We start from the raw sequence: 25,793 nt of genomic DNA on the forward strand, positions 1-25,793 counted from the left end.
TTGGGAACAGAGAGAATTTATGTCATTTTGACTTTTTTTTTCCCCAGCTTGTTTTCTTCTATCTAAAAATATCTATGGCTATTCATTTATTGAGCAATAATTTTCACGTTCACCCAAATGGCATGTAACTGTGTTGGACACCAAGGAAGCTGTTAAAAATATGGGACAGCCTCACTGATTGACATGTAGAGGGTTAACCAGTACTGTTATGGAATTAATTAGCCACTAAGATAATGTTCTCTCTCCCCCAGCGTACTGAATGTGTTAAGTGAATGGTTCTGTTAATTGAGGAGATTATAGTTAGAGACACTTAAGTTGGAATTCTAGCTTCCTTACATACTACTTTTATAAGCTTTATGACTGAGCCTCTACTTCCTAACCAAAAAGATAAATTGTAATGGCGACCTTGCAGAGCTGTTGTGAGAATTAGCTACTATGTAAAAGCCCAGTGTTTATCACAGTTTGACACTGAAATGGTAAGTGCTGTGATGGTGTACTGATGACAGCTGGGACCTGGAGAACCCAGGGTGATTATGAAGGACAAGCTAAAGAAAAAAGCCAAGGTGGTATAAGCAGAAAGAATAGCTGACACCTAGTAATCAAGTTGTTTTACAACAGTAACACAATTGGAGTTTATGCATAGCAGAGGATTGGGACAAATTTTGAGTCTGCCAGGACTCAGGACTCAGAAGACAGGTTAGAACATCAAACTAAAACCAGTGACTGGAACGAAGGAAGGGGTTAGGACACAAAAATCAGATACCTGTCATAATTTGAAGACCAAAGCAGAAATAAACTATAAGAGCAGTTTAGGTCCTAATCTGTCCTCAGAGCTGTGGTCAGTTATATTGACAGTGAGGTGTCACTGTGTTCTGGATTCTTTTGTTCTTTGGAGGAGATCATTGCTGTGCCCCTTCTGTGGTTCCGTGAGCCTAACTCTTCACCTTTTATACTACAGTTGGGACAAGATTATAATTTAAATAGTTAAGTAATGGAATAAGCCAATGTACAAATAATCTCTTTTCGTTATTGTTGCATCTCAATCAACTCTATGGAGTATACTTTACATACCAAAAAATGCACCCATTTAAAATGTACAATTCAGTAAATTTTGAAAAATGTCTAAACCTTTGTAATCTCCACTGTGATAAAAAACAGAATATTTTTATCACCCTACAAACTCCCCTCATTGCCCTTTGCAGTCAGTCTCCCTCCTCATCTCTGTGCCCTAGGCAATGAGTGATCTGCTTCTTCTCATCGTAGATTTCCCCTTTCTAGAATTTCATATAAAGTGTTTATATAATCTTTAATTTATATATTTTATATAAATGGTATCATACGGTATTTATTTACTCTTCTCTATATGATGTCTTTCACTTAACATAATACTTTTGAGGTTCATCCAGTAGTTTGTTCATTTATTTATTCATTTACTTATTTGTAGTTTTTTGGGGTTTTTTTTTTTGTGGTACGCGGGCCTGTCACTGTTGTGACCTCTCCCCGTTGCGGAGCACAGGCTCTGGACGCGCAGGCTCAACGGCCGTGGCTCACGGGCCTAGCCGCTCCACGGCAGGTAGGATCTTCCCGGACCGGGGCACGAACCTGTGTCCCCTGCATCAGCAGGCGGACTCTCAACCACTGCGCCACCAGGGAAACCCATTTATTTATTTATATTTTTGGCTGTGTGGGTCTTCGTTTCTGTGCGAGGGCTTTTCCTAGTTGCAGCAAGCAGGGCCCACTCTTCATCGTGGTGTGCGGGCCTCTCACTCTCGCGGCCTCTCTTGTTGCGGAGCACAGGCTCAGTAGTTGTGGCTCACGGGCCTGGTTGCTCCGTGGCACATGGGATCTTCCCAGACCAGGGCTCGAACCCGTGTCCCCTGCATTGGCAGGCAGGTTCTCAACCACTGTGCCACCAGGAAAGCCCAGTTTGTTCCTTTTTAATGCTGAATATTATTCCATTGCATGTACATACAACTTGTTAATTCGTTCATCTTTTGGTAGAAACTTGGGTTGTTTCACCTATTACGAATGAAGCTCTGTGAAAATTAATGTACCTATGCCCATATTATGTTCATATATTTTTTCATTTCCCTTGGATAAATACCTAGGAATTTCTGGGTTGTATGGTAAATGTATGATTAACTTTAGAAGGAACTCCCAAAACAGTTTTCTGAAGTACTTGTACTATCTGGCAATGGATAAGAGTTCTGTTTGCTCCACATCTTTTTTTTTTTTTTTTTTTCTTTTTGCGGTATGCGGGCCTCTCACTGTTGTGGCCTCTCCCGTTGCGGAGCACAGGCTCCGGATGTGCAGGCCCAGCGGCCATGGCTCACGGGCCCAGCCGCTCCGCGGCATATGGGATCCTCCCAGATCGGGGCACGAACCCGTATCCCCTGCATCGGCAGGCGGACTCTCAACCACTGCGCCACCAGGGAGGCCCCTGCTCCACATCTTTGACAAAAATTGGTATTATATTTTTTTAATCATCCTAGTAAGCATATATCTCATTATAGTTTTAATTTGCATTTCTGTGATAACTAATAGTGTTAAACTTTTTTTCTCATGTGCTTACTGGTCATTCATATATCTTCTTTTATGAATTATCTTTTGAATTCATTTGCCCATTTTTATTAGGTTGTTTGTCTTCTCATTATTGAGTTATAAGATTTCTTTTCCTTTTTTTTAGTTGAAGTATAGTTATTTACAATGTTGTGTTAGTTTCAGGTGTACAGCAAAGTGATTCAGTTATACATATATATATATATATATACCTATATATATATGTATATAGATTATATATATATATATAAGTTTTTTTTCAGATTCTTTTCCATTGTAGGTTATTACAAGATATTGAATTTAGTTCCCTGTGCTATACAGTAGGTCCTTGTTGTTTATTTATTTCATATATAGTAGTGTGTATCTGTTAATCCCAAACTCCTAATTTATCCCTCCCCCCCTCACCGTGCTTTCCCTTTTGGTAACCATAAATTTGTTTTCTATGTCTGTGAGTCTATTTTTTGTTTTGTAAATAAGTTCATTTCTCTCATTTTTTTAGATTCCACATATAAGTGATATCATATGATATTTGACTTTCTCTGTCTCATTTCACTTAATATGATAATCTCTAGAAGTATCCGTGTTGCTGCCAGTGGCATTATTACATTCTTTTTTATGGCTGAGTAATATTCCATTATATATATCACATCTTCTTTATCCATTCATCTGTCGATGGACACTTAGGTTGCTTCTATGTCTTGGCTATTGTAAATAGTTGTGCTATGAGCATTGGGGTGCATGTATCTTTTCAAATTTGAGTTTTTGTCTTTTCTGGACATATGCCCAGAAGTGGGATTGCTGGATCATACAGTACCTGTATTTTTAGTTTTTTAAGGAACCTCCAGACTGTTCTTCATTGTGACTGAACCAATTTTTATTCCCACCAACAGTGCAGGAGGGTTCCCTTTTCTCCACACCCTCTCCATCATTTACTATTTGTAGACTTTTTGATGATGGCCATTCTGACTGGTGTGAGGTGATACCTCATTGTAGTTTTGATTTGCATTTCTCTAATAAATAGTGGTATTGAGCATCTTTTCACATGCCTGTTGGCCAGTTGTATGTCTTCTTTGGAGAAATGTCTGTTTAGGTCTTCTGCCCATTTTTTGATTGAGTTGTTTGTTTTTTTAGTATTGAGCTGTTTGAGCTGTTCGTATATTTTGAAATTAATCCCTTGTTGGTCGCATTGTTTGCAAATATTTTCTCCCTTTTTGTAGGTTGTCTTTTTGTTTTGTTTGTGGTTTCCTTTGCTGTGCAAAAGCTTTTAAGTTTGCTTAGGTCCCATTTGTTTAGTTTTGGTTTTATTTCAATTACTCTAGGAGTCAGATCCAAAAAAATATTGCTGCAATTTATGTAAAAGAGTGTTCTGCCTATGTTTTCCTCCAGGAGCTTTATAGTATCTGGTCTCACATTTAGGTCTTTAATCCATTTTGAGTTTATTTTTGTATATAGTATTAGGGAATGTTCTAATTTCATTCTTTAATATGTTGCTGTCCAGTTTTCCCAGCACAACTTATTGAAGAGACTGTCTTTTCTCCATTGTTATATTCTTGCCTCCTTTGTCATAGATTAATTGACCATAAGTGTGTGGGTTATTTCTGGGCTGTCTATCCTGCTCCACTGATCTATGTGTCTGTTTTTGTGCCAGTACCATATTGTTTTGATGCCTGTAGTGTTATAGTGTATTCTGAAGCCAGGGAACATGATTCCTCTAGCTCTATTCTTTTTTCTCAAGACTGTTTGAGAAATAGTTTTGGCTATTCGGGATCTTTTGTGTTTCCATACAAATTCTAAAATTTTTTGTTCTAGTTCTGTGAAAAATGCCATTGGTAATTTGATAGGGATTGCATTGAATCTGTAGATTGCCTTGGGTAATATGACCGTTTTAACAATATTGATTCTTCCAATCCAAGAACACAGAACTTTCCATCTGTTTATGAGGTTATAAGGATTCTTTATATGTTCTGGATACTAGCCCTTTACCAGATTTATGTATTGCAAATACCTTCCCCCAGTCTGCCTTTCCTTTCCATCTTTTTTACAGTGTCTTTTGAAGACCAGAGTCTTTTATTTTGTTGGTGTATACTTGATCAGTTTTTTTTTCTTATGTGATTCATGATTTTTGTATCCTATTCAAAAGGTTGCACAGATTTTCTTCTGTGATTTTTTTCCCTAGGAATTTTATAATTGTAGCTTGTATGTTTAGGTCTGTGATCTCCCTACTAGTCTGTAAGTTCCTTGAAGGTAAAGGTCATGCCTGATTTATGTTGGCATTTTCCATAATGGTTAGTAGCCTAATAACTATTTGTTGAAGAAATAAATAAATTTGACTTTATGGTGGAAAATGATGATTGTAAGGTAAGGACACATAGCTAGGCCCTAAGCTGCTGTATCTATTTCTTCTTGGCTGATATGATCTGTGGGCTTGAATTACTTATGTGCTTTTGACTTATTTCATCAATCTCTTCTAGTTGGGGGAAAAAATCTCTAATCAAAAAATGCATTAATGAACTTGGAATAATATTATATTCAGTTTAGTTAGCTATTTTAAAGTACCCTTATTATATGAAAGAAAAATTTCATTTTATATTCCCATGTTGTTGGTATGAATTCTTCTTTGTATGAATTCAGAAATTTTTGTGTCTTTTAAGAAAAATCAGTATTTAAAAAATTCACCTGTGGGGCTTCCCTGGTGGTGCAGTGGTTGAGAGTCCGCCTGCCGATGCAGGGGACATGGGTTCGTGCCCCGGTCCGGAAGGATCCCACATTCCGCGGAGCGGCTGGGCCTGTGAGCCATAGCCGCTGAGCCTGCGCATCCGGAGCCTGTGTTCTGCAACAGAAGAGGCCACAGCAGTGGGAGGCCCGTGTACCGCTAAAAAAAAAAAAAAAAAATTCACCTGTAAACTATGTGCATGAATCATAGAAACCACTGAAAAACTTCTGTGTGGTTTACTTTACCAAAATAAATTTACTTCCTTTTCTACAAAATAAAAGGAAACTTCATCTTTGTTCCTCTAGAAGAAATTGCTAATAAAGAAACTCAGCCATGGTTTTTGCTTCTTTCTCACAGTAGAAATTGGTAACAAATAAGCTTAGTAACATACATTAGTTGGTATTCATATTATTTTTGTTTCTCCTGATGTCAGTTCCAACTTGATCTCTCATGATATACCCCTACACTGAAAAAATAAAACCTGTGTTTTGCCACTTGAAACAGGTTCATAGGACAGTAAACTGCTGTGCCACATAAATCTCTACAATTTGGAGAATGTGCAAAACCTGAGCCATCCATATTTCACATTTAAGAGGCTGATTTAGTATATGAATTATGTTAGAGCTTGGGAGATAAAGATAAAAACCTAAAGTTTTTGTTTCTGGAACATCATTTAGTGACTTTCCTTAGTTTCTTCAACTGGGTAATTCTGTGCTTTCCTCCTGATTCTACTTCAGGACGGTAGAGTATGAGATTCAGTGAAAACATTTCAACTCTAGGCAGACAGTGCTTCAGGGACTACTGTACAAGGAAATATCTCAAAAATTTTCATGCATGCCCCCTTGTAGCCAAAGTATGTGTTTGACTTGATAATGGATTTCATATATAGCTGTTGAGGATTGGGTGTGGCTTGGGAGTTTGAAAATAACTGCTCAGATCCAAATGCAGAGTCTCTCTACCTTTTGTGTCAATCATACCATGATCTATATCATTAAGAATATTTGTTTTGGGCTTCCCTGGTGGTGCAGTGGTTGAGAGTCCACCTGCCGATGCAGGGGACACGGGTTTGTGCCCCGGTCTGGGAAGATCCCACATGCCGCGGAGCGGCTGGGCCCGTGAGCCATGGCTGCTGAGTCTGCGCGTCCGGAGCCTGTGCTTCGCAACGGGAGAGGCCACAACAATGAGAGGCCCACATACCGCAAAAAAAAAAAAAAAAAAAAAAAAAAGAATATTTGTTTTTAGCATCTATTACAGCACTAGCTGTTTCTTTGTAGCATTGAGAGACATATTTATAAGTGAAGCCAAATCAGAAGACGGAGGCAGTATCCATTTCATCATGTATCTGTTTTGGATATTCTTTCTCAGGGAGCTACGACCATTGGAGAATAGTTCATTCATCCTCATCTTGATGATGAATAAAATGACTTACAGTTTGCTCACTTTGAGTAAAGAACCTAGAAAAGCCTGATTCTGAGAGTTATGCACTCATATAGATGGAAAGTTAACAAAAGGTGCAAGTATGGTTTACTGAATAATTCTGCCATTGTGCATTAATGACTTTCAGAGAGTCATTTTATCAGAAGAGGGGAAAAGAGTTCTGGTATGGCAGAGCAATAGATGTGGGAAAAACAGAATATGTGTGACTGGGCACTGGAACAAATTCAGAAGCTGTACCCAATAACTCTCTCCTCCATTGATCCCTTTCCTTATGTTCCATTGTCTGAATGCACATTTTTTTCCCAGTTGATTGTCTTCTGCATTTATTGAGATTTCAACAGTTGACTTCAGTGCTGGACAGCAGAACTTACTACAGTCACGGGAATGCTCTGTATCCGCACTGACCAATATGGTAGCCACTAGCTGTATGTGACTCTTTAGCATTTGAAATGCAGCTAGTGTGACTGAGGAACTGAATTTTTATTAATTTTATTTAATTTTAATTAGTGTAACTATAAGTAGCCACATGTGGCTAGTAGCCACCATGTTGAACAATGCAAACTTAGCCTCTGCCCAGTTTGTAAAACACTGAAGGCACCCGTATCATGCGCTGTTTGGCAGTTTCTTTTGCCCTTAGCATAGTAATGATGCTGGGAAAATATAGGTATTCAGTATGTATTAATATTTTTTGAATTAAATTGAATGGACAGTCAGAAGGGAAAGGTCAGAAGCTTGAAGAACTCAGTGGTGGCTTGGTAGGTGTTATGGGCTCTGATGCCAGTGCCTTCCCTTTAAATTTTAGTATAATTTTGTTATTTTATGGTTTCAGTGTGTCCCATTAGCTTGCCCATCCTGACTCTTTTTGGATGTCTAAATATTGCATAGACACAAAATTAAACATCTTAAATAGATGTATGGGTAAAACAAAGAATAATGATACAATCAACACCTGAGTCCCCCAAAGTGCTTCATTTCTTTAGTCTCCTGTATATTCTTCTCTAATCACATCCTCTTCCCTCCCCATGAAAACTAGCTACCAACCTCAATTTTGTGTTTATCATTCCTTTTCTTTATGGTTTTTTCACTTATGTTCATATTTATAAATAAGACACAGTTTAGTTTAAAAGTTTTTATATTTTGTATAAATAGAATCATATGTATATATTCTGTGACTTAGTTTACTCACTTAACATTATACTCCTAAATTAGATCCATGTTGTGTAATGTTTTCTCTAGTGTAGGGTATTCCCTTTGTATGAATATGCCAAAAATTATCTATTTTACTACTGGTGGATGTTTTTTCCTCATGTTTTGCTAGTGCATACGGTGCAGCTGTGAAACAGATTTAATTAGTCTTTCACTTGGTACACATGTGAAAGACTTACTGCAGGGTCCAAAAGAACATTTCTCTATTCTGTTTGTGTCTGTCTTCATCCTCTTCTCCTCCTCCCTCCTTCCTCTGCCTCCACCCCCTCCCTCCCCCACTCTCCCACCTTCTAGAATTCAGGGAAGATGAATGCAAAGAAATAGAGACTCTTCTGCATTATTTCTATAGGCTAAATGCTCCTTTGAAGGGAACTTGCCTCTGTTTCTAGTCTGCCATGGTCCCTTTGTGCTTTTATGTTTATAGACCAAGCTCTGATTTGGAATCTGTCAGGAATATTAGAAATGTTGTATTTCATTCTTAGTCCATAGCTTTTATGCAAATCGTACCCTTTTTGTGAAATAACACCTTTTGTATCATTTGTACCTTTTACTTTCAATCATAATTGGTAATTAGAAGGTCTAGATCAGTGGTTGGAATGTCTTAAGAGCTTTTTTAAAAATACAGATGCATCAGATTTCAGCTCAAGTCCCCAGAAAAGCAGATTTAATTGGTTTTTCTGGGCATCAAGATTAGGATTTTGTTTGTTTGTTTTGTTTTTTTAACTTTTTATTTTATATTTGAGTATAGCCAATTAACAATGTTGTGACAGTTTCAGGTGCACAGCAAAGTGACTCAGTCATACATGTACATGTATCTATTCTCCCCCAGACTCCCCTCCCATCCAGGCTGCCACATAACGTTGAGCAGAGGTCCCTGTACTATACAGTAGGTTCTTGTTGGTTATCCTTTTTAAATATAGCAGTGTGTACATGTCAATCCCAAACTCCCTAACTATTCCTTCCCTTCACCCTCCCCAACCCCCGTAACCATAAGTTCATTCTCTAAGTCTGTGAGTCTCTTTCTGTTTTGTAAATATGTTCATTTGTATCATTTCTTTTTAGATTCCGCATATAAGCGATATCATACGATATTTCTCTTTTTCTGTCTAACTTACTTCACTCAGTATGACAATCTCTAGGTCCATGGTCCATCATGTTGCTGCAAATGGCATTACTTCATTCTTTGTTATGGCTGAATTATATTCCATTGTATATATGTACCACACCTTCTTTATCCATTCCTCTGTCAATGGACATTTAGGTTGCTTCCATGTCTTGGCTATTGTAAACAGTGCTGCAATGAACATTAGGGTGCATGTATTGTTTTGTGTGTGTGTGTGTGTGTGGTATGCGGGCCTCTCACCGCTGTGGCCTCTCCCGTTGCGGAGCACAGGCTCCAGATGCGCAGGCTCAGCAGCCATGGTTCACAGGCCCAGCCACTCCGCGGCATGTGGGATCCTCCCGAACCGGGGCACGAACCCGTGTCCCCTGCATCGGCAGGCAGACTCTCAACCACTGCGCCACCAGGGAAGCCCTGGGTGCATGTATTCTTTCGGACAATGTTTTTCTCCAGGTATATGCCCAGGAGTGGGATTGCCGGGTCATATGGTAGCTCTATTTTTAGTTTTTTAAGGAATCTCCATACTGTTCTCCATAGTGGCTGTACCAATTTACATTCCATTCCCACCAACAGTGTAGGAGTGTTCCCTTCTCTCTGCACCCTCTCCAGTGTTGATTGTTTGTGAATTTTTTGATGATAGCCATTTTGACTGGTGTGAGGTGATATCTCATTGCAGTTTTGATTTGCATTTCTCTAATCATTAGTGATGTCGAACATCTTTTCATGTGCCTCTTGGCCATCCATATGTCTTCCTTGGAAAAATGTCTATTCAGGTCTTCTGCCCATTTTTTGATTGGGTTATTTGTTTTGATGATATTAAGCCTCATGAGCCGTTTGTAAATTTTGGAGACTAATTCCTTGTCGGTCACATCATTTGCAAATATTTTCTCCCAATTTGTGGGTTGTCTTTTTGTTTTGTTTATGGTTTCCTTTGCTGTGCAAAAGCTTTTGAGTTTAATTAAGTCCCATTTGTTTATTTTTATTTCCATTACTCTGGGAGACAGATCGGAAAAGATATTGCTGTGATTTATGTCAGAGAGTGTTCTGCCTATGTTTTCCTCTAGGAGTTTTATAGTGTTCTGTCTCACATTTAGGTCTTTAATCCATTTTGAGCTTATTTTTGTGTATGGTGTTAAAGAATGATCTAATTTCATTTTTTTACATGTAGCTGTCCAGTTTTTCCAGCACCATTGTCGAAGAGACTGTCTTTCCACTATTGTATAGTCTTGCCTCCTTTGTCTTAGATTAATTGACTGTAAGTGTGTGGGTTTATTTCTGGGCTTTCTGTCCTGTTCCATTGATCTATCATTCTATTTTTGTGCAGTACCATACTGTTTTGATGACTGTAGCTTTGTAGTATAGTCTGAAGTCAGGGAGCATGATTCCTCCAGATCCATTTTTCTTTCTCAAGATTGCTTTGGCTATTCGGGGTCTTTTGTGTCTCCATACAAATTTTAAGATTTTTTGTTCTTGTTCTGTGAAAAACTGGCTTTGGTAATTTGATAGGGATTGCACTGAATCAAGATTGTTTTCTGAAGTATTGATACCATAGATTATTCTATGCAGCCAAGATTGAGAACCACTCTAGGTCACTTGTTCTCCAAAGTGTTGTCCTTGGACCAGGAGTGTCAGCATCACCTGGCAACTTGTAGCAATATAAACTCTCAGGCCTACCCTAAGACCTGCTGAAGCAGAAATTCTGAGGGTGGGGTCCAGCAAGCTGTGTTTTATCAAGCCCTAGGTGATTGTAATCGTGCTAAAGCTTTAGAACTACTGCTGTAGATCATCTAAGCATTTCTAACAAAGCCTCCTTTAACTCAAGTTTAACCTTTTAGGATCCACAGTGTTAGGTGTTATCACTTTTTGTAACCTAAAATGGAGTGGAAAAGTATCCTGATTGACCATCAAAGCTTATAAATGACTGTCCCCTTTCCACTAAGGAGGGGCTGTAGATAAAGCATAAGACAGAAAAAAGCAGCTGTTGTAAGTGGTAGGAAGTGACACTTGCAGAGATAACAAGTGGAAGAAGGAAGGTGTATCAGGAACAGCCACCAAGAATGAAATGACCTTGTATAGAGAGGCAAAAACCAATCAGATAACAGTGACATTAAGGTACAAAATTTCTCTTTGGAGCATATGGTAGTGTTTTGTGGGTTTATGGGACCATTGATCATCTGCACTGTACTTTGTTAGTTTTGAAGAGTGCACACAGGCAGCACAACAGAAAGTGGGCCATGGAGTCAAATGCATTGGTTAAAACCAGCTTTGCTATGTGCTCTGTACTAGTTATTTAACTTGTCTAAGCTTCAGTTTCTTCCACTGTAAATGAAATGAAATCACCTGCCTTATACAGTAGATAGCATCACTTGCTGTCTCCTTACAGAGTAGCAAGAATGAAATAAAACATGTGGAAAGTGACTAATGGACAATTAGTTTCAATAAACTTTTTAAAAATTCTATTTTGATAAAATTCAGTACACATAACATGAAATTTACTTTTAGTGACATTGTATAACCAACACCACTCTACAGTTCCAGAACATTTTTATCACCCCGAAAGGAAACCCCATACCCATGATGCAGTCATTTGCCATTCCCTCCTCTCCCCAGCCCTTGGCAGCCACTTTTCTGCTTTCTGTCTCTATGGATTTGCCTAGTCTGGATATTTCATAGAAAAGAAATCATACTGTACGTGGCCTTTTGTTTTTTGGGTTTTTTTGTTTTTGGCTGCGTTGGGTCTTCGTTGCTGCACGCGGGTTTTCTCTGTTTGTGTCCAGCGGGGGCTACTCTTTGTTGCAGTGTGTGGGCTTCTCATTGCGGTGGCTTCTCTTGTTGTGGAACATGGGCTCTAGGCGCACGGGTTTCAGTGGTTGCAGCACACGGGCTCAGTAGTTGTGGATCGTGGGCTCTAGAGCACAGGCTCAGTAGTTGTGGTGCACGGGCTTAGTTGCTGCGCGGCATGTGGGATCTTCCCAGACCAGGGCTCGAACCCATGTCCCCTGCATTGGCAGGCAGATTCTTAACCACTGTGCCGCCAGGGAAGTCCTGACCTTTTGTATTTGTCTTTTTTCATTTAGCATCATGTTTTCAAGGTTCATTTATATTGTAGGATATATTAGTACTTTGTTCCTCTTAATGGCTGAATAATAGTCCATTGTATGGATATTATCCATTAATCCATTGGTGAACATTTGGATTGTTTCTACTTTTTGGCTACTGTGAAAAATGCTGCTTTGAACATCCACACACAGGGAGTTTTTTGAACACTTGTTTTCATTTCTTTTGGTGTTTGTACTCAGGAGTGGAAATGCTGGGTCATATGATAATTCTATTTTTAACTTTTTAAGGTATCACCAGACTTTTTCACAGCAATTGCACGATTTTACATTCCCACCAGCATGTGCAAGGAGTTTCTCCACATCCTCACCAACACATGTTATTGTCCATTTAAAAAATTATAGCCATCAAAAAAAATTTTAAGTATATTGATTAGTGATCTTAACTTTTTTTTAAGGTAGTAGTTCTTAACCAGGAGTTCAGATAATAATTACTTGTAGAACTTTTAAATATACTCATGACCAGAACCCTCCCTAGATTTTCTGAATGGAAGTCTCCAAAGGTAAAGCCCAGAATTAATACTCCTCCTTAAGAATCATTGCCTAATGTAGTGGTTCTCAAAGTTTGATCTGGGACCCTCTGAGACCCTTTTAGAGAAGTCCTTTGAGATGAAAACTATTTTCATAATAATACTAAGCCACTATTTGTCTTTTTCATTTTTATTCTCTCGAGTATACAGTGAAGTTTTCCAAAGTCTTCATAACATGTGATAGCAGAACAGATTGAATGCCTAAGCAGATATGAGAACTCAGCTGTCTTCTATTAAGCCAGATATGAAGGAGATTTACAAAAATGTAAAACAGTGCCACTCCTGTTATGAATTTTTATTAAAAGATGTTTTTATGACATAGGATGGGTTTATCATTGTTTTTAAATGAGTTAATAAATTTTTAAAAATTTTATCAGTTTTAATGATAAATATTGGTAGACATAACCTACATAAACAAAATCTCTTGCACTGACTGAAAGTAGAAAGAGATCTTGAGACCAACCAAATCAGAACTGTAGACCTTTGGAAAGAAAGGAGACGCACACACACAAAAAAACAAAACTCTTACCCATTTGTTGAACACTTACCATATAGTTAATATTACATTAAACTTTTTACATATTGTTTCATCTTTATAATAACCTCATGACAAATATATACTTAACTTCATTTTCACATGGGAAAATTTAGTCTCAAAGAAGTTAACTTGGCTAGTTCATAAGTGGAGGGGCCAGAATTTCAATTTAGGTCTTTAGAGTACAGGCTTAACTTAATCACTGTGATGACCTTTAAAAAGTATGGATCATCAGTACAGGACTTGAGCCCAGGAAATTGTTGATAGTTCAATGCCATAATGACTCATCTACTGCTACAGTATCAGGCCTCAGAAAACCTTTGAAATCTTTGTAGACTTAAAATAACATGTAAATACCATGTGGTGCATGTACCTAAATTAAAGTTCTCACATGGTCTCTTTCATGGTCCTCAGTACAAGGACTGCTAAATATGAGAAATACAAGAGGGATAATCCAGGCATGAATAGATGCAGTTGACAAAATGTATACCTTTTTTAAAAGGTGATTTTAGTATCTTGTTAAAAATGTGAGGACAAATACACAGTTAGAACAATTAGCAAACTTTGACCCTTGAGAAAAATGTTATTTTCTGGGACTTCCCTGGTGGCACAGTGGTTAAGAATCTGCCTGCCAGTGCAGGGGACACGGGTTTGATTCCTAGTCCAGGAAGATCCCACATGCCACGGAGCAACTAAGCCCGTGTGCCACAACTACTGAGCCCGTGCTCTACAGCCCTCGAGCCACAACTACTGAGCCCAAGTGCCACAACTACTGAAGCCCACAGGCCTAGAGCCCGTGCTCCGCAACGAGAGAAGCCCATGCACCACAGCAAAGAATAGCTCCCACTCACCACAACTAGAGAAAGCCCACATGCAGCAATGAAGACCCAACACAGCCTAAATAAATAAATTTATTATTTTTTTTAAATGTTATTTTCTAAATTCAGTCAGTCCTCTGAAGAGTCCATCATTACAGGAATGATGAAATAGCAATACTTGTCTTAACATGTTGGTATCCACTCTGGCAGAAGCCAAAGAGGCAGGTGCTTCTCTGTTTACATAGAGTAAGACTAAGGGAAATTTTTTTCATGTGGTAATACTTTAGTTTCTCAAAAAGTAAAATCTTTGCTTACTAGAGATGTTCATCTGATCTAGTCCTTTTCAAAGATGTACTTGTTGCCTACAGAGCAAAAACTAATATATGGGCAGTCTTTTCAAAAAACTGATTCTTTTATCTCCTAGTGCCTTCTGTGAAAAATTACTTCAGGGAATAGCAGAATTTTTTGCTTAGTAATTGATATTCTGTTTACCACCTTCCTCTTACTCCTCTATCCTCACCCCCATCCCAGTGCTGTTTCAAAGGTTCAAAGTTTGGGGATCAGCATATTTTATAGAAAATGAGTTAGTTATTTGACAAATTTTAATTGTCTAGTGTGTATCATGCACTGGGTTAAGAACTGAGGGTACTATAAAGAACCAAAAAATAGATAAGGTCACTCATGAAATTTACAGTCTAGTGAAAGAGATGGACATTAAACAAATAATTACATCTGTATATGTCATTTATTTTAATTTTAAGAGGCCCTGTGAACAGTAGTAGTACATGGTGTTATTAAAGACCCTAATGGGAGGATTGACCTGGAAGGTTGGAAGAAGACTGAAGCCAGTGTGGGGTTCAGGGGAGGCATGAGTTCTGTTTGTGACAAGTGAAAGGACTAAATAGGCAGATAGATGTATGCTTCTGGAGCTTAGAGAAGTCTGGGCAGGAGATACAAATTTGTGAATTGTGTGCCAATAGGTAATTAATTGAAAATTAATTAATTGACTGAGGTGAGATCATTTAAGGAGAATGTATACAGTGAGAAAAGAGATTCTAGGACTACGGTTCAAAGAGTGCTAGTGTTTAATGAATAGCTAGTGTATGTAGAAGGAGACAGAGGTGGAGATCAGATAAATAGGAAAACTAGGAGAATACAGTGTTAAATATTCCAAGAGGAGAGAGTATTTCAAGGAGTATTAAATAAAATTCAGACTCTCTTTACCATGGCTTACAAGGAAGACCCTACATGTTCTGATCCCTTCTAAACTCTTTGACCTCATCTCTTACCATTCGTCTTGCTGCTGGCCTACTTCTGTTCTTCAAACTTGTCAGGCTCTTTCCTACCTTAGGAGCTGTGTGCTTCGTATTCCCTTTGCTAAGTGTCCCTCCCCCAGTGCATATGCTCCTCAGAGAAGAGTAGCCAACCCTCCAGTCCCTTTAGCAGGATTGTTGTCAGACTCTGTCGAACTTTGAATCTCATTATACAATTAAGATTAAATTTGCTTGGACCTCAAATTCAGTTCTAAATTTAACATTAGGACATGTTAAAGAAAATTAATTTTGCAGAAATGTTTAGCAGTTGTGGTAAAGAAGAAATGTTTAGAGTTTACAGTGCATCCTCGCTAAGACATCTTGTTAAGAGTTGATGAATGGTGAGAGCTACATCTCTTTATAAACCCTTTCACCAAGTGTACTATTGCAAGATAGAGGAAAGGGGGAAAGCTGAAAAAGAGGTGTCTGGTGTCCACTCTGTTAGGCATGTAGAAACAATGAGTGACAAATATGTCACAGTATTGATAATCCAGTGGATACAAAGCAGTAGTAGTAAAATAGATGATTGTTTTCTGGTTGATGGGAATACCATTTGACAAAGACTGTTTTAAAAGTGAGTTTAAAGTTGTCTGTGAGTTCAGTTCAATGAATGTTTTCCTGAACGACAGTAGGGAAGTGATAGGAGGTTGGGAGTGGGCGGCCTTAGGGAAAGTTGCTGATCCCCCTATGCTGAACGGTTAAGTTCTTCCCCAGATAAAAAGGCAGTAATTCCTCTTTTCTTTCAAAATATAAAGATTAGCTCTTAAATTTCAGGGCCAGAAGGAATAAATGGCAAAGCAATCAGTGACTATTTTATAATAATCCACTTGCCAATTTGGGGCTTCATAAAACTCCACACAAGGGAGAAAGTGACCTTTGTAGAACCTTTTTTTGGTAACTTTACTTTTTATTTTTAAAAAGCCATTTTTGTAGCTATCTTAGCTGATGTGTGTTGAATGTACTTTTGTTATCTTAAACATCAACTCCAAGCTCATGGACTTTCCATATATAGCTTTCCTTTCTCCATAATTGGCACAAGAATGATTCTTAGTACTGAGTGTTTTCTTTTTCTGCTGGTCTCGTCTCACAGCAGTACTGGCCTTTCACCTGGTTTTGTATCTTATTTTAGTAAAGGCCTTGTTCTCGGATCTTATTTTAACTATTGCTTGGGCCAAGCCTTGCTGCAAATTGCTTTCATGTGTGTGGAAGACTGAGTAAAAAGAAGAAATCAGCATAAATTAAAATAATAGTGATTTCACATGGACCTAGAAACAAACTTATTGTAAAAGATACTAGAGAATAATGCCAAACTGCCTGCACCTCCCACTCATGTAAGAATTTGAAGACCAGAAAGGCTAAATGTCTTGCTAAAGTTTACAAAATATTGATTAAAATTTATCTTCTCATTATTTGCATGAAAGCAACATATCCTAGGGAGCTATAATTTTAATACATAAAACAAATAAGCTATTCACAAGGAAGAGAAATATACCAAACTACTCGCCCTTGTTATCTTTGAGAAGGTGGGGAGCGCATATTACATATTTTTCTCTCTTATTTACTGGGTTTGTCCATGTTCAGTTATGAGCATCATTATTTTAATATCATAATGAAGGCTGTGATCATTAGAGTCAGAGCTAGATTTGAATCTGGCCTCTACCAATTGTTAGGCTATGACTCTATGACTTTTGGAAAAGTTTCTTAACCTCTCTGAACTTCAGTTTCTTAGACTGAAAAATAGAAGTAACAATATATCCTTTATTGAGTTATATTAAAGGAGTTAACTGTAAGGTTCTCACATCTAATGCCTGGCCCACAAGGAGCACTTGCTAATGGTAGCCACTATCACTACTACTACTTTCATTACTGTATTATAGAACACTGGACGCTGACGTGGGGTGATCTTTATTGAATGATTTAAACATTTATCTGCTTAACAACTTGATGCCAAATTAGGCAATTTGTCAACATACCTTCCAGCTTATTTTATCTTTTTGTTAATTCAGAGAAAGCACCATGGCCATTGATTTTTATTTACTCTATTAGAATAATACTTAACTTTTGGGTACCACAATTAGAATCTAAGCCTTACTAAAATAAAAATCCTTGATCCTCTTCTATATTTTATACAAGAGAGTTTACCATGTATTGCTAGAGAAAATCATTAACCATTGTTAAATAAAAAATCCCTATTGTTAAACATCTTGGAGCTCCCTCCCTATCCATGTGAGAAGTAGGTGCCCTTGTGACTTGAATCTGTAGTTCCTTTTAGATACTGCTGTTTTCTCTGTATCTAGTACCTTAATACATATATAATGTGTCTCTTTTGAACAGCAATCCCATTGGCCTCCTTGTGTTTCAGGATGATAACTGCCCATTTCTTAGAAGTCTTCCTCAGAGCCTCCAAAGTAAATTCCACCTATGCCATGGAGTTTCTGTTTATGCCCTGGAAAATTTCAATAGAATATTTTTTGTTATTAGTGAACATCTGTATGTACAATTTCCTGTGATGCAGTGCCAGAAAAGAATGTCGTTTTATTTATTTAAATATACTGTTGCCAACCTACCTAGAGATTGCATAGTCATAGATTAGAAGCTCGAGGTCCTGTAATTTTTGAATTTATTGTTTGGGGCAGACCTAAATTGTTTGACCCATTTTTAGCTATTGAGTAACAGCCACAGTAAAATATATCTGAGTATTTTTCTGTACTTTATTTGTAATGTTACTGTTTATAAGGATGTTGTGCTTTTCCAGTTTATAGCTGAAGAAGCCTGTCATCCTCATTATTATTCATTCAACTTGAGCACCTGTTTTATCTTAGGCACTAAAGTTGCAAAGATGAATAAAACATTATTCCTACTGCAGAAAATTTCATAGTTTATTGAGGGAGAAAGATACAAAATGCACAATTATATTTCTAAGTGATACAGTCTGTATAATAAATGTATAAACAGAGTGTTACAGTCATAGAAAGGAGGGAACAATAAATTTACGGGTATATGGTAAGGTTACAAAGAGAAAGTGACATTTAAGTCAAGTCTTGAAGGATGGATGGGAATTTGCCATTTGGAGAGAGAGGAACAAAGGACGGGCACTACAGAGAGGGGGCAGCCAATGAAAAAGCCTAAAGGCCTGCAGGGCATGTAAGGAGAGTATCCTCAGTGTGCTGGAGAAAAGGCTTTGTGAAGGAAAGTCCAGTCAAAGTTAGGAGTTTGAATTTTAACCTTTGAGTAGGGGAGAACCATTGAAGATTTTTAAATTACGGCTGATATAATCAGATTTGAGTTTGAAAACTTACAGTAGTTTGGGACTGGAGGAAGAAAGGCAGGTGGCAGACACAAGAGTTGACACTAAGACAATATTTGTGGAAATAAAGAAGAGTCTCTAGATCTGCAAGAGTTTTCCTAGGTATAAACAATATAATTCTGTGATCAATATGATAGGGAAGTGTGTGGGTGGTGAGGGAGGGATGGGGATCTGGCTTGGGTGGTGAGGTGGGTTAACTGAGATTAACAGAGCTGGGGAAAATGTACTGTTCATTATTTTGTTTTTGCTTGTTTTGGGGAGCAAGGCAAGAGTTTTCATTTTGGACAAGATACGGTCAGTGTTTTTAGGAACATTCTAGTAGGCAAGTCTGGATCTGAATCTTGGGGGAGAGGTTATCATAGTAATATTTTGAATTCTTACGGTTTGTTTTTCCATTAAAAACTAAGATTCTCGGAGGTTAACTGATCATGGTCTCAGAAAGGTGGCTGTAGAACCAAAACATAAATTCCTAAGCTTCTTACCAACTAGGCCTTAACTGAAATGGCCTTTGAAAGAAAATATAAATCTCATGATTTCCACTGTAATTGTTTTACTATTTAATTTCCCAGAGTATCTTTACTTAAAACAACAACAACAACAACAACAAAAACACTGGTATGTATATCTACAATCCATTTTCTGTTCTGTTTTCTGATCTTGATATTATTTGACTGATGATAAATGAAGAGTGTTGAGGATAACAGCTAAGGAGCCCCAAACCTCTTACTTTGTTCTAGCAAAACCTTAAAATTCAAAGATTACTTGGTCCTCGGGACTTCCCTGGTGGCGCAGTGGTTAAGAATCCGCCTGCTGATGCAGGGGACACGGGTTTGATCCCTGGTCCGGGAAGATCCCACAAGCTGCAGAGCAGCTAAGCCTGTGCGCCACAACTACTGAGCCCAAATGGCACAACTACTGAAGCCTGCGGGCCTAGAGCCCATGCTCAGCAACGAGAGAAGCCACTGCAATGAGAAGCCCACACACCGCAATGAAGAGTAGCCCCAGCTCACTGCAACTAGAGAAAACCCATGCACAACAACCAAGACCCAACCAGCCAAAAATAAATAAATTAAATAAATAAATTTAAAGAAGTGGGGGGGACTTCCCTGGTGGCCCAGTGGTTGAGAGTCCGCCTGCCAATGCAGGGGACATGGGTTCGTGCCCCAGTCCGGGAGGATCCCACATGCCGCGGAGCGGCTGGGCCTGTGAGCCACGGCCGTTGAGCCTGCGCGTCCGGAGCCTGTGCTCCGCAACGGGAGAGGCCACAACAGTGAGAGGCCCGCGTACCACACAAAAAAAAAAACAACTCCTAGGTGGGCGTAAAGGACTTGAGTAGGCCTAACAAGGCAAATCACCATACATATCTGATTTTTTTTTCATATATTTAGAAAATGATTGGCTTGCCTTATCCACATGAAATTCTGGTTTTAACTGTTACTATGTAGATTCTCTGCGTGGCTTCTTGGGCTGTGGTATTTTTCCTTTACTTTGTTCTCAATTGCTGTGAAATGTACTTGCCTGCTGTTTAAGGCAGCTGCAGTAGAGTGCATCCAGAAGTGGTTATAATTCTATATTTAGTAAGCCATAGGGTTTGTAAAGCATTTGCAAATTCCTTTGGAATAAAATGGTTTCTATAAATGTAACATTTTTAATGAAACTATTATAATCACCCATTAAAGAAATGTAGCAGCTAATATGTGTGGATTTGTGGACAAGACAGAGGCTCAGAACTTTTTTTTTTCTTAAGAGCTTACTGAATATTTTAAATACTTAAAATTAATCATGTGAATCCTATTTTTACACTGTTAATCTTGAATTGCAGAGCTTTTACTCAAGTGTTTACCTTTGGTCCAACATTCCGAGCAGAGAATTCTCAGAGCCGGAGACACCTGGCAGAGTTTTATATGGTAGAAGCAGAGATTTCTTTTCTTGAGAGCCTTCAAGATCTCATGCAGGTAGGTACTCAAGTTTTAAAATAGTTTCTAAATATCAGGCATCTGTGACATTAAAATGCTTCTGTATACATTTTTACCTCCGACATCTGTGCCTTACAGGTGTTCTTAGAATGAAGAAGATGGAGAACTAATTAATTTAATAAACATCTACTGAATGCTGTTAGTGTAATAGTTTTTAAAGTACAGGAGTCAAACAGATTTTAAGTTCATGTCCAGGCTCTGCCATTAACTTTGTTATGATGTTACCTAACCTTAGTGATCTTTAGCTTCCTCAGCTATAAAATGAGAATAATAGTAGCTATTTCATTAGGTTATTGTGAGACGTAAATGAAAGATTATGTATGTATAATGTAAAGCATCTAGTATGGGATCTGGCACAAAGCAGGCTTAGTAAATAGTAGCTCTTGATATTTGCTAAGCAAATAAACAAAACGTCTTTATAGTTAGAGAAACATGTCTATAGCTGTAGTATTAGAAAGCATCCACAGGAGCTGTCAGAGCTCTGGGACAGGGATGAAGCTGGAGATATAGTCAAGAGTCAGCTCATGAAAGAAGGACTGTATTTAAATGCCATGCTGAGGAGTTTGAACTTAATCCAAAAGATAAAGGAGAAAGTTCTCAGCTGGGAAAGGCCATGGTCAGAGTTATATTTTAAAAGTATCTCTCTAGCAGCATTATGAAAATTGATTTAGAGGGAGATAAAAATAGGGGTGGGAGCCTTTTCAGGAGGCTGTGGCCATAAATCCATATAGAGCACACAAGTCTGGAGATGGATGGACCAGGATTTGATTCTTAGCTCCATCACTTACTGGCTATGTGACCTAAGACATGGGACTTAATTTCTCTGAGCCTCAGTTTTTTTTATCTATAAAATGGGAATAATAATTCCTATTTCATAGGTTAATTCATAGGATTAGACAGATAATATATATAAGGTACTTAGCATAGTTCATGACACTTAGTAAGTACCCAGAATGTGTTAACTGTTGTTATGAATTCTCTATCCACTACCATTTTGGTTAATATCTTAGTTTGGAATTCTAATTACAGGATGTTTATTTTAGCAATTTTCATCAACTCTTACTTCTTTCATTCTACTCTTATTTACCCAGTAAATGACCCAATTCCACTTAAAACAGAAATACCATGTATACTCCCAAATAGAATGGAGTCACAATTTTATTATCCTGTCTTAGGTTGGATTTCCTAGTAAATAAACCCTAAAGCAGAGATTTGTGTGCAGGTATTACTGGGGAATGATCTCAAGAGAAATATCTGTGAGGAAAGGAAGAAAGTAGCATTGGGCAGAGAAACAAGTTAAACTGTGATGCATTTACAAACAGATACCTTAGCCAATTCCGTGAGAAACTTGGGAGCTAGAATGGTCTTTCATAGTTGTCCCATAGGAGGGCAAGTGCCTCCTCCTGTGAGCCAGTCATTGGATGAGGGCTAGCTTGGGAAGGGGTGTAACCTTGGGTAAGGCAGTCCTCCTGGCCTGGGCAGTTCCTGAAGAGGGGCCCAACTATGTACCATCAGCAGTTACTGTTCCTAGCGGATAAAGATCTTGGTCCTGAAGGGATGTTGTGGCCACACACCACAGTGTCCACTTGCATATACCCCTTTAACATCTCCCACTGATTTCTCTAGACCAGTGTCCCCCAGGGGATATTTTCGGTGTCCCTACTAGGGAGTGGGTGGGGGAGTAGGGAAGATGGGTTGCTACTGGCATCTAGTGGGTAAAGGCTAGGGATGTTGTTCAGTATCCTGCAATGCACAGCCCCCTCCCCACCAGTGAAGAATTATCTGGCCAAAAATGTCAATAGGAACACTGTTGAGTTAATCCCTTTCTAGATTTAGGGATTCAGAATCTGAGCCTCACCGAGTCAGTAAAATTCTTTAATCAGCTTTCAGTTTGAGCTCACCACCGAATTCTTTATTATTCTTTCACTCAGGCAATGAGAGTATTGTAAAGAATGGAACCACACGTTTTACCTCCTATTTCTGCCTTGTCCCTGTCTCCGCTGCCCAATGTAATACCAGAGGGAAAGATTATAAAGATAATACATAGATTGTTAGAATTTATTAAATATTATAATCTTTGCTCTATAATTATGTATTCTATAACTAAGTAATTCTTTTATTTGGTACTACACTGAGTGGTACTCAAGGCATACACTATTGAATAGTTTAATTAATTGGAATATAAACTTTTTCCTAAAGACAGAAGAAAAAGTTATATTCTTCCCCAAAATAAACTCCTGCTTCTCTCAGTTTTCTCCCTTTGATAAATTGAATTCTGTGGAAATTATTATCTTGATGAAGAGCAGTCTCTTAAATATTAAATCAGAATATTATAACAGGATATTTTCCTCTTATGAGGTATGAGCAATTAAATATTATTAGTGCCATTGAGAAATATATATTTAAAAACATGAGGGTTATGTTAACCCTTCAGTTAAGTTTCTCTTTTATTATAAATATATTTATGGAGTGTAGTCTGAAAGTCAAAGTTAGAAAAGCCAGTGATATCCTTCTTCAAATGGAAATGTTCTGCCCATGAAAGACACTGCTTTAACAGCCCCAGTTGTTGAAGTCTTCATCTCACCGATTGTGTATTGTGTCCCTCCCTCAACAATGCAAGCATACTATCCAATCTACCTGTTCTTTTTTCCTCTCAATATACATTGACTTTTTGCAGTGATTGAGGGATATAACGCTTCATAAATCATTCAGTTACTTAGTGATTTCTTTATCTCACTGCTAGATTGAAGGTGGTTATAGCCTCAAGGCAAAACATCTTTAGCCTCCTTTTGCTCTTCTTTCATCAAGTTATTCCTTACTTCTCTACAAAATATATGTATAATATAAAAATGCAAAGTATATATAAAAAGAAATAAAAAATATATATGTACATAAATCTATCTGGTTGTCACTTGATAATTAAGTTCTTTCCTATATCTGACCATGTTAAATTACTCAGATGCTTATGCCCCACTATGTTTCCAGTGTTGATAGGGTATCCAGTGATTCAGAGAGGAAAGGAAGATACCTGCCTGTGGGGCAGCCTGGTCTTAATTCATATATGTGTCTTTATGAGGACACATCTGGAAATCACAATATGATTTCATTGACATCAAAACAAAAATTTTAGTTTGGATTAAAAATATTTTAGAAATATTTTCCATTCCAGTCACTTTTTTCTTCTGAGAACAAGTTTTTCCCATGAGACTTTTATGGACACCCCTGGTAGAATGAATTCTTATACACTGATTTGTGTCATTACTTTATACGTTAGCAAAGCAAAAATGTATGTATTTAGATGTAGCTAGATCTCATTGCTTCTCTAATCTTAAAGTTTACTTTCATTTACCAATGACTGAATGATGCACTTTTCAAAACGTTCCACTCTTCACAACTGATGTTTGTTGTGTGCTTCTCTGAGCTGGGCACTAAGCTAAGTCTTATACATGGATTATCTCATATAATTCTCAAAACCATCCTGTAAGCTGGGTACTGTTAACTGTCCTGACTCTACAAGTGAATATACTGAAATTTAGAGAGGCATCAGTTTGTTTTAGCTGTTCATTTGACAGCCCACTTCAATACCAGTATTGAAACTGTTAACAGAAGGTTCAGACATTGTTCTTTTTTTTTTAACCTTCTCTGAGAAGTTGTGATGCCCCCTCTAATCAATCTGGAAACTGAATTAACTTGCTGTCGTATATTCAGGAAGTAAGAGGCCTAATGGATTTGTAGCCATTGAAACCTGGAGAGCAGTCCTTACAGGGCCCTAAACAGGTTTTTCATGAAGCTTACATGTCAGGCAATTCTGTATCATTTCTCTTAGGTTATGGAGGGCCTCTTCAAGACTACAACAATGACAGTTCTCTCAAATTGTCCTGAAGATGTTGAACTCTGTCACAAATTCATAGCTCCTGGACAAAAGGTAATTAGCTTTGTGGATGAAGCCCTTTAAATATGTTAATTACATGTAAGGAATATAATTACATTTAATAAATTTTCTTTTTTGTCTTTTCTTACCAAGGACAGATTAGAACATATACTAAAAAACAACTTTCTAATGTAAGTAGATATTATACTTTCTCTGAACTTTATTCATAATTTATCATCGTATTTATCACACTGTATTAAATTTTTTTGTTTGTATATCTGCTTATCACACTCCCTAGACTCAAAGAAAACCCATATTTTAATTATTTTTATAGCTCTTATGTCTGGTTCATAGTTGATAATCAGTGTTTCATGAATAAATAAATGAATAAATCATAGCAAGATAATGTTCATAGTAATTATTAACTATATTCCTACAATTCAGACTAATTCTTTAGTAATCAAAATCTGGCTTAATTAAAAAACATGCTTTTAAGATAGATTCATGTAATGTCTCCCCCTCTGTTTTTCTCTTATTTCAGTCTTCCTTCTTTTTCTTTACCTTCACTTGCTAAAATCTGAAAATATATTCTGAATTGTCTTTTTAGCCACTATTTTAAAACCTAAAGATCTGTGTTTTAAATATAGCACATACATTATTGCTTCATTTCCATTATAATCCTGTTCAAGTAGAACTTGATATTGAACTGGTTGTTTATTCAACCAACCATATTAATCAGATAGGCTATTCTTTTCACAGTTTATTATGAAACATACTTGATATGGAAAAAACAACAAGCAACTTCTTATATGCAGTACAAATAATTCATATAAGACTCAGTATTCAGGGCATTTACAATGTGTAGAGGAAGTAAGTTTGATAATCTGAAGAAAAGAAAATTGTCTCTGAACATAAGTTAGTATCATTTTTCCCTTGCTATGTTAACTTTAGGAAGTTTTTCTTCTAAGAGAATAAAGAATTCAACCTGTCCTTGAGAAGGGGAATAAGAAAAACGTGGCAGACTTAACTGAGCTGAGAATATCAGGTATCAGCCTAGACCTTCAGGCTACCAGTTAAAAATGATGAGTCATTGAGCCTGACCCAATAACAAGGCAGCAGCTGTGGGATCAGAAAAGGAGGAAATAGGAGCCCTGTGATAGAGCATCGAAGGGCAATGAAGTACAAGTGAAGACTTTTGAGACTTTTCCTTTCACTTAAATGTATATTGAATGTTTACTATGTGCCAGGCATTGTCCTAAAATCTAAAAACTGTTTAAAAACAGTGGAAAAAG

General features: G+C 37.6%; 1 protein-coding gene across 3 annotated transcripts in view; it reads left to right on the forward strand.

Annotated features, from left to right (window-relative positions):
- Positions 1–25,793, forward strand: part of NARS2 (asparaginyl-tRNA synthetase 2, mitochondrial) — a 150,740-nt gene that overhangs the window by 88,500 nt on the left and 36,447 nt on the right. For all 3 annotated transcript variants that reach the window (XM_060103966.1, XM_060103967.1, XM_060103968.1), the window contains 3 exons: positions 20,477–20,609; positions 24,457–24,555; positions 24,655–24,692. In XM_060103966.1, coding sequence (XP_059959949.1) covers positions 20,477–20,609; positions 24,457–24,555; positions 24,655–24,692 — 270 coding nt within the window. The remainder of the gene's footprint in view (positions 1–20,476; positions 20,610–24,456; positions 24,556–24,654; positions 24,693–25,793) is intronic.

This window comes from Mesoplodon densirostris, chromosome 7, assembly GCF_025265405.1.
Source record: "Mesoplodon densirostris isolate mMesDen1 chromosome 7, mMesDen1 primary haplotype, whole genome shotgun sequence".
NCBI lineage: Eukaryota > Metazoa > Chordata > Mammalia > Artiodactyla > Ziphiidae > Mesoplodon > Mesoplodon densirostris.